Source organism: Schistocerca serialis, chromosome 6 (assembly GCF_023864345.2).
Source record: "Schistocerca serialis cubense isolate TAMUIC-IGC-003099 chromosome 6, iqSchSeri2.2, whole genome shotgun sequence".
NCBI lineage: Eukaryota > Metazoa > Arthropoda > Insecta > Orthoptera > Acrididae > Schistocerca > Schistocerca serialis.
In genome coordinates, this window is record NC_064643.1 from 520,434,304 (window position 1) to 520,447,230 (window position 12,927).

Genomic DNA, 12,927 nt, shown 5'->3' on the forward strand with positions numbered 1-12,927 from the left:
TAACAGTTAAACATCTCACATATACCAACACACAAAAACTCTTTTCTCACTTCATCACCATTTCGTCAAGTGGTGGGCACGATGCAAATTCAAAGGTTTACAGTTCTGTTCATGCATCAGTATATTTGTGCACGTAATGCTTTGGAAAATATAGAAATTTGAAAACAAGTGAATTATTTATAGTAGCTCTGTATTATTTCATGTGTGACTGTGTACCTCACTGCTAGCACTAGTGTGTCTACTGGAAACAAAATCCTGATTATTACCAGGGGTAGATTCTTGGGGTCTGACTTTTGGCTAGTTGGTTCACTAAATGTGGGATTCTGCCTTTCATCTGGTGAGCTGTTTTCAGTCACCATCTCATTAGAGTTGTTTTTCATCCCTCTATCCATTAATTACAGCCTTGTCACTGTATTTGCTGATTTGAAATTCAGCTCCTTGTTTCTCCCCACATAATGGTCTATAATTATCTGTTTGCTCTTGTTTGGTACTTCCGCTTTAAGACAGTTGTTTTTTACTTGTCTGCCCATTTGTGTTTGTGTATGCTTTATTACTATACTATTTTTTTCAACATGTAAGAAAGAGGTAGATATATTGCAAATGTGAATCTTTCGTTGCCTGTTTCAATGTAGATCATGAGCTGCTGTGTTCCTCTGAAATTTTTCCAAATGTTTTTCAGTGTCATTTCAATCATCAATAACAGTTAATATATCATTCATTGAGAAGTTTTCTCACTCTCTCTCTCTCTCTCTCTCCCCTTCTCTCCCTCTCCTTTAATCATTTCTGTGAACTAGTTTCAGTAGCAATTTGTGTAATTTGTTTGTTGCACTTTGAATTTTATTTCTTTGCTTTCCTGCTTGAAGTCACAATTTGACTTTCTCGTAAAATTTTTGGCGCATGTTGATACAACTTTCGTATGATTTTGTAACCAAGGTTATATCACTGCTTCCAGGCTTATTGAACACAAATTAAAGAAAGTAAAAATCAGTAATATTGTGTTTATGGAAAATTCTGTTGAGATAACTAGTAAGTTATGAGCAGAATTGCTTTGTAAGGCTTACCTTCAAGAGGCGAAATGCATACTACTGCCAGTAGACACACATCCAAGTGATTCACTTCATGTCTTTTGGAACTAAAGATTCCACCCTCATTAGAAGAGTGAGGTAGGTTGGGGAAGGTTAAAGAAAGAGGGTAGGCAGTCAGGATAAGAGGAACCCACGTGTAGGTAGTCACTGGGGAGGTAGTGTGATGGGACTGAGAGCTTGTGTGTTCATGGAATGTTTCTGTAAATTGAGGTCACATTGAAGTTACAAGAAGGGTTCCAGTTGGGAGATGAGTGGGAATGGTTTTGAAATGTTCCAGGAACTGATTGACCGGGAGGCTCTGTGTGATGGGTTTGAGATGCTGGTCGAACAAGGCAGTGATGTGTTTGGTGGGGGCTTTAGTGGATCAGGAGAATTATGGAGCTCTACGGGACCAGTTGTGATTACTTGTGAGGGGACTAGAGTTTTTAGGGTCTTTTGCAGCTTTGTCCCCACTACAGGTTGCTTCCTCTCATACTAAGGTCTGAGTGACTTGTCATTCCTTTTTAACCTTCCCCAACCTACTGCTCTTTCCCTGAGGAAGAAGCTGTTAATTCTGAAAGCAAGGAAGCATATCAAAGTCATTAACATAATGATTGCTATTGGAGAAAGACATATTTTTAAAAATATATTACAGGATTCATTTGCATTGTAAAAACAGTGGTGTACAACATGTAAACAGTGCTACTTATGGGGAATACAGACAACACAATGTGTGTCCAACTTTTAAATTTCCAGTTTCCTCTTTAAGGAAGGAACAGAGAAAATAAATCCCCCAGATACCTGATCAAAGAAGGTCTTGTCTGAATTTTGTTTAAATGTGTGCTGTGAAACAGAAAAGTGTTTACAGGGTGTCTCAAACCTTTTGGGTCAAATTGAAACAGGTGGTAGTGGGTCCACAACCTATCATATTGAGATAGGAAACCAGTGGTCAGAAATGCATATTTATTGTGTTATGGACATATGAAGTGTACACTACATAACAATAACGTAGCTAATAGTAATTGTTCAAAATGGCAACTACCAGCCTCAATGCATGCATGGCAACGGCACATGAAGTTCTGCTGTACTGTCTCAGTGATCTCTGGTGACTGTTGTACCAGGAGTCAAACAGCTTGGACCCTAGCAGACAAGTCTTCATCTGTTCCTACAGTGGTTTCATACACCAATGTTTTGATATAAAACCAGAGAAAAAAATCCAGAGCTGTGAGATCCGGCAATTGTACTCGCCATGGGACAGACCTCCCCTTCCCATCCAACAGTGAGGGTATATGTTGTTAAGGTGCTCACGGACATTAACATCAAAGTGAGTTGGTGCACTGCTGTGTTGAAACCACTCCCTTTTGTGGACAACAAGAGGTACAGTCTCCAAGAACTGTGGCAGCACATTTTGCAGGAATCCTAAGTAACGGGCACCAGGTAGATGGGCAGGCAGCAAATAAGGTCCTCCTGTTGTTTGATCTTGGACAGTGCCTGCCCATATGTGAATAGATCATCGTTGCTGGTGGCCACTGATTTGATCAGCATTGGGTGTGTCCTCACTGTTGCAGCAGTTGGAAACGCCATTAGTGGTGAATGAGGCTTCACATGTGAACAATACAATCTTTACAAAGTTTGTCATTACAGCACTGCAGCGGATAATCAGTTGACAGAAGTGAACTTGTGGCTCAAAGTCTATTGGTCCCAATGCTTGCACATGTTATTTATGATAGGGTTGTAATACCTGTTCCACCAGTACTTTGAAGTGTGCATTTCACGGGAAAGTTGACAGGTATTTATTGCTAGGTGGTTTGCCACATGATCCAACATCATCCCTTCAAAGTCTTGTGTTTGGACGTGTCTTTGGTAGGAACCTTGGCCTGCTTCCTGTGGTGTGAACAACCCAATCTCTCATAAGTTGGTGTCCATGGAGATAAACTTCTTTCAACCAGGAAGGCACATGTTGGGAAAGCATTATTTGTACATCCATACTGCTTTATGGGCACAGCATCCTGCCACACTATGCATTAAGTCAGGGTTGCCACAAGTTATGGAAATCAGGGAATTTTAACTGTGTTAGGGAAAGGTGTGAGGAGTGGTTTGCTTGGATCTGATTCTCAGAGATTGTTGACGCAGTGGCTGGAGGGGGCGGTCAAGTGTGCATGAGTTGTTTCTGAGTGATTGTGTGAATGTGTGTTTGCTCATTTTCTGACAAAGGCTGTGGCCAAAAATTTAGTTGTGAGTGTGATTGCCTTTTCTACGAGCCTGTCTGCAGCTCAGTGATCATTTTTTCGGTGAGTTGCTACCTATCCTCATTAGTACTGATTTACAGAATATTTGCACAAGTTATCCGTTGCATGGATTGATCACTGCAGTCTCATTTCATCAACATGGTGCTGAGACACATGAATAGCTGGTCACATGAGTGGACTTCCACTATGTGCCAAAACCACAGGCCATTTCTGTGGGTATCTCTAACAGATTGGGTCTGCCAATCTGAAGCCCATCATTTTCCACTAATGTGCAAGCCCTGCCCATCGGATCTAGTGTCATGGATTTGGCCGCAGGCCGGGCTGTTTGTGTGTGGCATAATGCAGTGGATTTTCGTGATTTATCCAAGGATCCAGGACTATGGTGCTCCTTGGCGGGCCAGAGGCCACATGCGATGGATTTCAGGAATTGCGACTGTCTCATCTCAAGTACACAGTCGCTGGCAGTTTGTACACTATGTACTCATATATTTCTCGAAAGAAAAATCACATGTTATCTGTAAAATAATAGACATAACATAGTGGGTTATAACTAACAATAATGAACATAGTAGAACCAGCATTTTATTGGTGGGCACCTATAGTGTTGGTTTACACAACTCTTCCCTGCCTTATACGCTTCTTTCAAGAGGTTTACCTTTTTCTGAGGCTATTTCTGAAATCTGTGAAGGTACTTTAAATCTGTCTTGTGACTCCAAGGAAATGCATATTTTTGTCACCAAATGTGTCTCATTTTATTCAAATAAAATAACAACAGTGGTCTTAATGAAACACATACACCATTTGGCTTGCCTTCTCCATCTAAAAACAGATCATTACAAAAGATGTTGTGTTAGTACTTAAGATTTTTGCTCACATGGGAGAGAAATACAGAAGTACTTACTTTTTTTGCCAACTTATGTCATTACTTGCCCTTGAGATCTCAAGATTTGCCAGAGAAAAATGCTAAAACTTGTCTGGAACCCAGGGAAATATCAGGGAATTTCACTTGGGGAAACTTGTGGCAACCCTGAAAACGCATATCTGCCAACTCTTGTGATGAGTAACATTCCATCTTTGACTACATGTCATGCACTGTATGCAGTAACACATCACACCATCGACATATCACAAGCTGTCTGATGCAATGGACAACTGATACCAGGGACAGTGGTGTGTATGTGGCAAACGTTAATGCACCAGTGTGATGCATGCGATTGAAACATGACATACATGTCATGAGCTAAGTAGTGTATAGCATGAATTGTGATGAGGGGTGTGTGCTGTTTATCACCTGCTGCCTGTTCCAGTGTACAACAGACACCAGGAATATATGTGAGAGTGCAGAAGAACTGCATGCACTGTTGCCATACATGCATTGAAACTGGCGGTTGTGACTTTGAACAATTACTATGAGCTACATTGTTGTCATGTGGTGAACAATGTATATGCCCATAACACAATAAATATGCATTTCTGACCATTGGTTCCTTATCTCAAGATAATTGCTTGTGGAACCACTATCACCAGTCTCAGTTCAACCCAAAAGGTTTGAGATACCATGTATATTTGTAAATATGTCTACATATACTGTGAATAAATGTGTAACCATTGTTTGAAACAGACCAATAGTATAACTGGTTTCCAAAAAATTATGTAGACTGTTCATACACCACAAGATCAGCCCAGCTGAAATGGTATCAAGTATTGAAATAAAAATCACATGTTGTGACTGAAGACAGTTTGTTTTCATTTTTACAAAAATAAATTTGCACTTAATCTTTTGTGCAGAAGAGGTAAAATCTTTCTTGAATACTGGTAGGGGTGATGCTTGTAATGTGAAAGTAGAGGAGGTTTTGAGATAGTTGTTGCTTTTCTGTGATGGATCCTTTCCCATGGCCAATTTACTTTCATCAACTATTGGACATTATATCTTGAATGCAAAAATGAAATATGTAACTGAAAGTATGAACACAGTATTGTTGTTAACTTAGAAATGGAGTAATGTGAGAAATGTGGCCTGTATATTATGCCATAGATAATGACCTGTTACTTCCCACTTTACTCAGTTATATCCTATTGTATCTTACTTTGCACAACTCTCTACATTTACAAAAAGTATTCTTAGCCCAGTAAAGAGTTGTCGGAATGGTCTGTCATACCATTTCATGAGTTTTGTACAGGCTGTTCATTAAGTGTTGTGAAATTCAAACTGTGCTTCTTTGTACGCATACTGTCTCATGGGACTTGTAGATAGTAATGTGCAGTCATTCAGAAAAAAAGGAGCTTTCACATTCACTTGGTGAATTGTATGGAAATATAAATTACCCTTGAAAAAACACCTCTTCAGTCATAGGGCAGAAAACAGTGCACTAGTCTGCAGGTTTCATTTTTAGTAAGTTTGCAGGTGAGCTGAAAATTCTATTGGTGAATCCCAGATTTTCAAGACTAAATTGAAAGACTTTCTTGGGGAATTATCCTTTAATTCTGCATAAGAGTTACGTTGAGTGGTTTCAAGCCTTGTGCTGTAACATTATATATTCTATACAATATCATAATCCTTTTGTGTGTTTGTTTAAAATTTTTTATAGTTTTTGCTTCTGGTTTTTAAATTTAGTATACAATGACTCATTTCATGATCAGGTAGCTTTGGTTCACAGGGTGCCAAGTAACCTATGAATTAAAATTAAAATAGAGGGATGATATTGTAGCTTTTTTCCCAAGTGGTGAGGTTTAGTTTCTGGCTCCATAAAAAATAAATAAATAAATAAATTATATGCATATACGAACAAAGCTACGTAAGTTTTTGTAATGCAGGTATTTGAATGCCCTCGTTGAACTCGTATGACAAGGTTATACATGTGAAGTTAGATGCACCAGCTGAAGGGGTCATAGTCATTAAAGGCTTCATTTACAGTGAAAAATACTTATCAGGTTATTTCAGTTTCAGTGTTTGCAAAATATTCATTGTAAGTATGCTTCTTTTACATATACATGACCGTAACATAAATATTCATACATATTTACTGTTTTATTTGCTTATAGGTGTTGTGTAATTGCTCATGCATGCAACCCCCTCCCCCCACAAACACATGTTTTGAGGCATGATAACTTTTATTCTGTAGAGATCTAAAAATAATATGAAATTTGATTCTGTAGAACCAGTAGCAGACTATGTTCAAGGAGTTGTCGATACAGCTATAAAAATCCATGAAAATGAACCATTAGGAGACATATTGGCCTTCCTCACAGGCCAGGAAGAGGTGGAGAGAGCTGTGTCAGTTTTGAAAGAGCGTGCAGCTCATCTTAAATCTGACAAAGGTAACTGGAGATATAAATCAGTGAAATGATGCACTTATATGTGGTGTACTTGCAGATTAAAAACATTTCATTGTCTTGATTTTTCAGGTAAACTTCTTATCCTGCCAATGTATGGCTCTCTACCTAATGGAGAGCAATTAAAAGTGTTTCGATTTACTCCTCGAGGTATGAGGAAGGTTGTAATATCAACTAATATAGCTGAGACATCCGTAACAATTCCAGGAATTGTGTATGGTAATTATTTATGTGCATTCTGCATCCATTTAGAATGTGTGATCTGACACACATACATAGAATTATAAATAATCAAATGTGTGGATGCTGTAAATTATTGGTGCCAGATTATCATAAATCTTCTGCATCGTATTTAAACAAAGACAAAATCATTTTTAATGTTAACAGAATTTTCCCATCGAACTGACAAGAAGAAAATAAATGTAATGATTCTGTGTATGCGATAATTGCCTACATATGGCTGCATATGACCATGAAGATATTTCTTGCAGTTGTGGACTGTGGTTTTGTGAAGTTGCGCTGGTTTAATCCAGAGAACCATGCAGACTCATTGGTTGTCGTGCCAGTGTCACAGGCATCAGCTGAGCAGCGGGCAGGCAGAGCAGGTCGAGTACGTGTAGGAAAAGTGTACAGGTGAGTTGCTTCAAACAACAGTTTTACTGAATATTAAAAGCTGGGCTCAAGAAGATGACCCATATCACGTAAAAACTACAGGGTAGTCTCATTAGCTGAAAGCATATAGTGTAGATGCTGAGTTGCTGAGAGGCACAACAAAAAGACTGTCAGAAAATGAGCTTTTGGCCAATGAGGCCTTCGTCGGAAACACACAGTGTGTGTGTATGTGTGTGTTTTTTGTCTATTTCTGATGAAGGCCTTGTTGGCTGAAAGCTCACTTGCTGAAGGTCTTTTGTTGTGCCTGTCTGGGACTTATCATCTCCGCTATATGGTGAGTAGCGAATATCATTTTCATAACATTGTTGAATTAAAATATCCTTTGAGAAAAGATATTAATGATAGAACCCTTTTGGTTATGTTACTGTCAACGACAGGATGTGCCAGAACCGACTAAGCAGTTTCTATAGATTACTGCTGGGGCTGTGGTGGGGCTAGGCAGTTGAACGTGGTCTGTCTTTGTTCAGTGGTTGACCCCATTTCAGTAGCCAACATGGTCCGGACGGGTGCACATCATGGTTTTGCCGTTTGCACTTATTATGAAAACAACAGATCTGTGATCACTACACAATGTGCTTTTCGGCGACAGTTCAACATTCCACGCAACAATGCCACTCCCCAGTTGGAGGAAACTGGTAGCACACTAAGAATAGATACACATGGCCGACACAGACCCATCAGAATGCCAGAAAATGTGCAGCAGTTGAGAATAGCAGTTCAACAATCACTGCAACATTCTGCTCGACGACATGCTGTTGCATTGGGGATTTCAGGCCACAGTTTGAGAAGGATTCTGCAATGCGATTTGAACTTCTGTCCTTTCAAAATAATGATTGCTCAAGAATTATGCTGAGCAGACTATGCCAACCATCAAAATATGTGTGAGCAAATGCTTGCTCAGATCCCTCAGAATGCAGCTTTCTTCAGTAGTGACGGGGCACATTTTCATCTTAGTGGGTGCGTGAATAAGCAAAACTTTTGTTACTGGGCTGAAAATAACCCCCGAATTATTCATGAAAGGCTGCAACATACTCCTAAAGAGACAGTGTGATGTGCCATATCACAATTTGATGTGCTAGGCCATTACTTTTTTGAGGAGGAAGGAGTGGCCGTGACAGTGAATTCCACACATTATGTTTCAATGTTGCAATGAGTTTTTGAAGAACATGGACTGCGAGACTTGTAGTTCCAACAGGATGGAGCTACTGCTCACGCATCTCAAATTTCACTTGATGTTTTGAGAGAAAAGTTTCCGGGACGCCTCGTCTCTTTGAGGGGTGATGTCGGGTGGCCTGCATGGTCATCAGATTTGAGCATTTGTGACTACTTTCTCTAGGGATATCTGAAGGAAAAGGTTTCCAAAGCCGCCCTCACACACTACCAGAGTTAAAAGAGTGGATTATTGACGAAGTGAATGCCATACATATGAATGTAAAATGGTATATTGTGCTAATTTAGAAAATAAAAACATTTATTGCTCCTTAAAACTGCTTAGTCAGTTCTACCGCACCCTGTATTTAATTTGCAGTCAGTTAAGTTAACAAATTCTTACATCAAAGTGTTCCATTACTTTTTACAGGCTGTACACAGAAGAGGCCTTCAAAGATCTTGTAGAAGCCACTCCACCTGAAATGCAACGAACAGATTTATCGATGGCAATTCTGCAGTTGAAAGCTCTTGGAATTGACAATGTGCTACGATTTAACTTTCCTTCCCCACCACCAGCTAAGAATCTTCTTTCTGGTCTTGAATTGTTGTATGCTCTTGGAGCATTAGACAGAGATGGGCAGCTGACAAAACCACTTGGTGTAACAATGGCAGAGTTTCCAATTGAACCTCTCTTTTCAAAATGTTTAATTATTTCTGGTAAGTTACATACATTTTCATGTTTTTTAATGCATGGTAATAAGTTATATAAGAATAGTAATTGTTGAATGTGTAAGAACAGAGTATGAGTCTGGATAAATGTAAGCAATTTATCTTGATTTTATACTCTGTCTTAGGTGAATTTGGCTGCTCAGAGGAAATGCTGTCGATAATTGCAATGCTGCAGGTTCAAAACGTTTTTACCAAGCCTAGCATTGGCCAGCTTGCAATTAAGGCTCGCATTGCAAAGAGAAAATTTGAAGTTTCAGAAGGTGATCTTTTGACATACCTCAATGTTTACAATTCCTTCATAAAGCATGAGATGTCTCGAGAATGGTGCCATACAAACTTTCTCAACTATAAAGGACTGCGTAGAGCATCTGAAATTAGACAGCAAATGAGCAAACTTCTACACCACTTCAATATTCCTATTACATCTTGTGAAGGTATGTATGAACTTCTTTAATGCTTGATCAGTTTTAACTAATGTGATGGGTGGTGCTTGCTTGCATCACTCCTCCACACTTCATTAGAATTTTCCAGTTTTGACAGGAAACAGAAGATACTCATGTCAGTCCTTAAAAGGCACAACTACAATCAGTTCTGCTGCCTCTTTTCAATGTAACCTTGACCCAAGTGTGCTAATAAAATTGAGGACTCTTCATGAGGAGAAGCAAGGATCAACTCCAATACGGCTTTTCTGATTCATGATGGGGAAAATACTTTTCTCAGTGAGGTTGTAGTTGTTTCATTTCCTCAGTCTTTTTTAACATTGAGCTGTTGCTACAATGACTTTTTGGAGACAGATTTTTTTATCCATGAAAAAAATCCCACAATAGGAATGAGACAATCTCTAATATGCTGTTCAAGTTAATCTTGTGCATTCTGGTCTGGCTGGATCTAGATTTAGTGATCTTTTAAATTAGTTTTTCATATAGAAGAAGATCAATAAATTTGTAAGATCTGGATAACCTAAGCATAGACTTGCAGAACTGAAAATTTTGTCTGGAGATTGGAGAGCCCATGCCTCTCATAGTTTGTGACAATGGTAGAATTTTGTTAAAAAAGATTTGTTAATGTAAAATAACCTCAGTGAATGTTGTCTCATGTTACTTGTGACATACTAGAAATACAAGCCAGTACTATATAAAATGAAGCAAAGATTTAAGTTAAAAAAACAGTTTTTGGTGACAGGGTACCTTTCTGACACTATAGTGATGCTTCATTACAGTTAACAGTAATAGTAAAGTCACACATAAATCAGTCAGATTATATGACTGTCAGTTCACTATGGCAATGAGAATACTAATCTCAGATGTCATACAAAATTTGTAAATTACTTGCTGGTAATACAGAAAAATCGCCTGCTCAATATTTAAGCAATTTTTCTCGTGCAGGCTATTGTGGCTCAAGGAATGAGTATCTTGGAAACACTTAGGCTTACCATATTTTCATGTAATGCTGTTATTAGTATTTATTGGAAGTAGATGAATAATAGAGAAGCTGTTATCAAATAGCAAGTAATGGAATGAACATTCAAATCTTACTCAAGAATGTCAGTCACATAGCACTGTTTTCTCTGTAACACATAGTGTCAGCAGAAGAAGTTGAGTAGCACAGTCACTGTGATGTAGTGGTTATGATACTAGACTGTTGCATGGAGGGTCGTGAGTTCAAACCTCACCTGAACTGTAAAATTTTAATTTCTATAGTCAGTTCAAGTACATTCTAGGAGTATCCACAAATGTCAAGAATCATTGTACTGGAATGTTCTGTAACTGTATATATACTGTATGCATTCCGGCCGGAGGCAGTTTGCTCTGTGCTCTTGTATGTGCAAGTGCTGAATAAACCTTCATTAAGTGAAATTAGTGTTCTTCATTCATCTAATTACACCTTCTTCTACGTGACATTATTCTGGTGGAGACGCCGGGTATTGGAACTTGTGATAGCACACATATTGACAACACAGTGGCTCCCATCAGGCTATGACAGAGCCACCATTTACGTAGCGAGAAACCCGAGTTTGAGCCATATTCAACAGATCGCAATCTACCGGAGACAGAAGAAGAAGAGGACGTTACGATGACGGCAACTGTGTGCCACAACATGAGACATCCTTCCGGGTTCTCTAGTGATGATGGCCAAGATCTAAACAAGCGGCTGAAGGTATATGAGCGTATAGCCAAATTTAACCAATGGGATGACACCTTGTGTTTGGCTTACGTATTTTTCTACATGCAGGGCACTGTCAACCAATGATACGAGAACAATGAGGAGAAGTTCACAAGCTGGGAAGTATTCCAGGCGGAACTGCACAAGTATTTCGGCGACACAATGACAGAAGTGCCAGGCTGAAGATAAATTAAAGTGCAGGGCACAACATCCAGGAGAAACTACATCACCCTACATTCAAGACATCTTGGAGCTGTGTAAAATAGTGGATCCTAGAATGAAGGAGGAAGATAAGGTTGCACATCTCATGAAGGATGTTGCTGAAGACATCTATCAAGCCCTACTCCTGAAGGAGGTTTCGACAGCAGACGACTTCATAAAATGGTGCCAGTATATAGACACAATGCGTCAAAAAAGAATTACACGCAAGAATTTTAAACAGCTTCCAAACATCGTATCGATGTCTGTGATGGAAGAAGCAACTGATTTCACAAGTGTTCTTTGTCAGATAGTGAGAGAGGAAGTTAAGAAGGCACTTGAATTGCACAGTGAGCAATAAATTGAGACGCTTCAAGAGGTCATAAGGGAAGAAGTGGACCAGACATTGAACCCAATCTCTTGTCCTTCATTTCCCTTTAAAATGGTGAAAAAGTCGAGACTCACGCAGAGTTATGTTCCTACAATGCCGCATGAGGAACCTGTTTGGGCACCAAGGAAGACTGACGTCTAGACGACCCAGGATAACCAACCAGTGTGTTTCCACTGTGGACGACCGGAACATGTGGTGCGGTATTGTTGAGAAAGGTGGCAGATATTTGATGACATGTGCGCCAGAAGACAGCAAACTGATCATAGCCGACGCCAACTCCGGGATGACAAAGTTTAACAAGAAGATGTTTGTGCAGGACGACGTAGGTCACCATCACCACAAGCTAGCTGCTGGAGAGGACACTCTTCGACACACTGATCAAGGTCTCCATCACCATTTAGAAGTTCCGGCCCATCAACTAGCCGCCGCAACCTGGAAAACTAAAGGGTGTGACCTTCCTTGGAGGTGAGGCCGCCGAAGAGAGAAATCCTCCGCCGTCGATCACTCCAAAAATGATAGGAAACTACATGAATCTCCTCATGGATAGCCAACCAGTCAAAGCTCTTGTGGACTCTGGAGCATCATATTCAGTCATTTTGGATAAGTACCGTCACCAGTTGCAGAAAACCGTTTTCATCGACAACAAAACATCTCTGCTGAAGGTAGCCAATGGGAAATATATAAAACCTACAGGAAGATGTACCATTCATTTGGGTATAAGTTGCCATACACAGCCCTTAGAATTCATTGTCTTACAAGAGTGTAGGAATGATGGCATGTTCATACGGGACTTTTTGAAAGCTTGTCAGGCAATTATAGATTGTGGTCACTCGAAGATTATTCTAGTCAAGATGAGGTACTGTGGACGGGAAGATGCGCATCCGAGTGTGTGGAGACTATGTGTGCTGGATGAAGTGATCATTCCTGCAGTCAGTGCTAGGAAGGTAAATGTCATGTGTCATGCCATGCATCAACCCAT

The 12,927-nt window shown here is 39.6% G+C and overlaps 1 protein-coding gene across 1 annotated transcript in view; it reads left to right on the plus strand.

Moving 5' to 3' along the window:
- Positions 1–12,927, plus strand: part of LOC126485085 (probable ATP-dependent RNA helicase DHX35) — a 217,747-nt gene that overhangs the window by 185,691 nt on the left and 19,129 nt on the right. Inside the window, exons 8-12 of the mRNA XM_050108692.1 lie at positions 6,470–6,631; positions 6,719–6,865; positions 7,138–7,279; positions 8,898–9,184; positions 9,322–9,630. Coding sequence (XP_049964649.1) covers positions 6,470–6,631; positions 6,719–6,865; positions 7,138–7,279; positions 8,898–9,184; positions 9,322–9,630 — 1,047 coding nt within the window. The remainder of the gene's footprint in view (positions 1–6,469; positions 6,632–6,718; positions 6,866–7,137; positions 7,280–8,897; positions 9,185–9,321; positions 9,631–12,927) is intronic.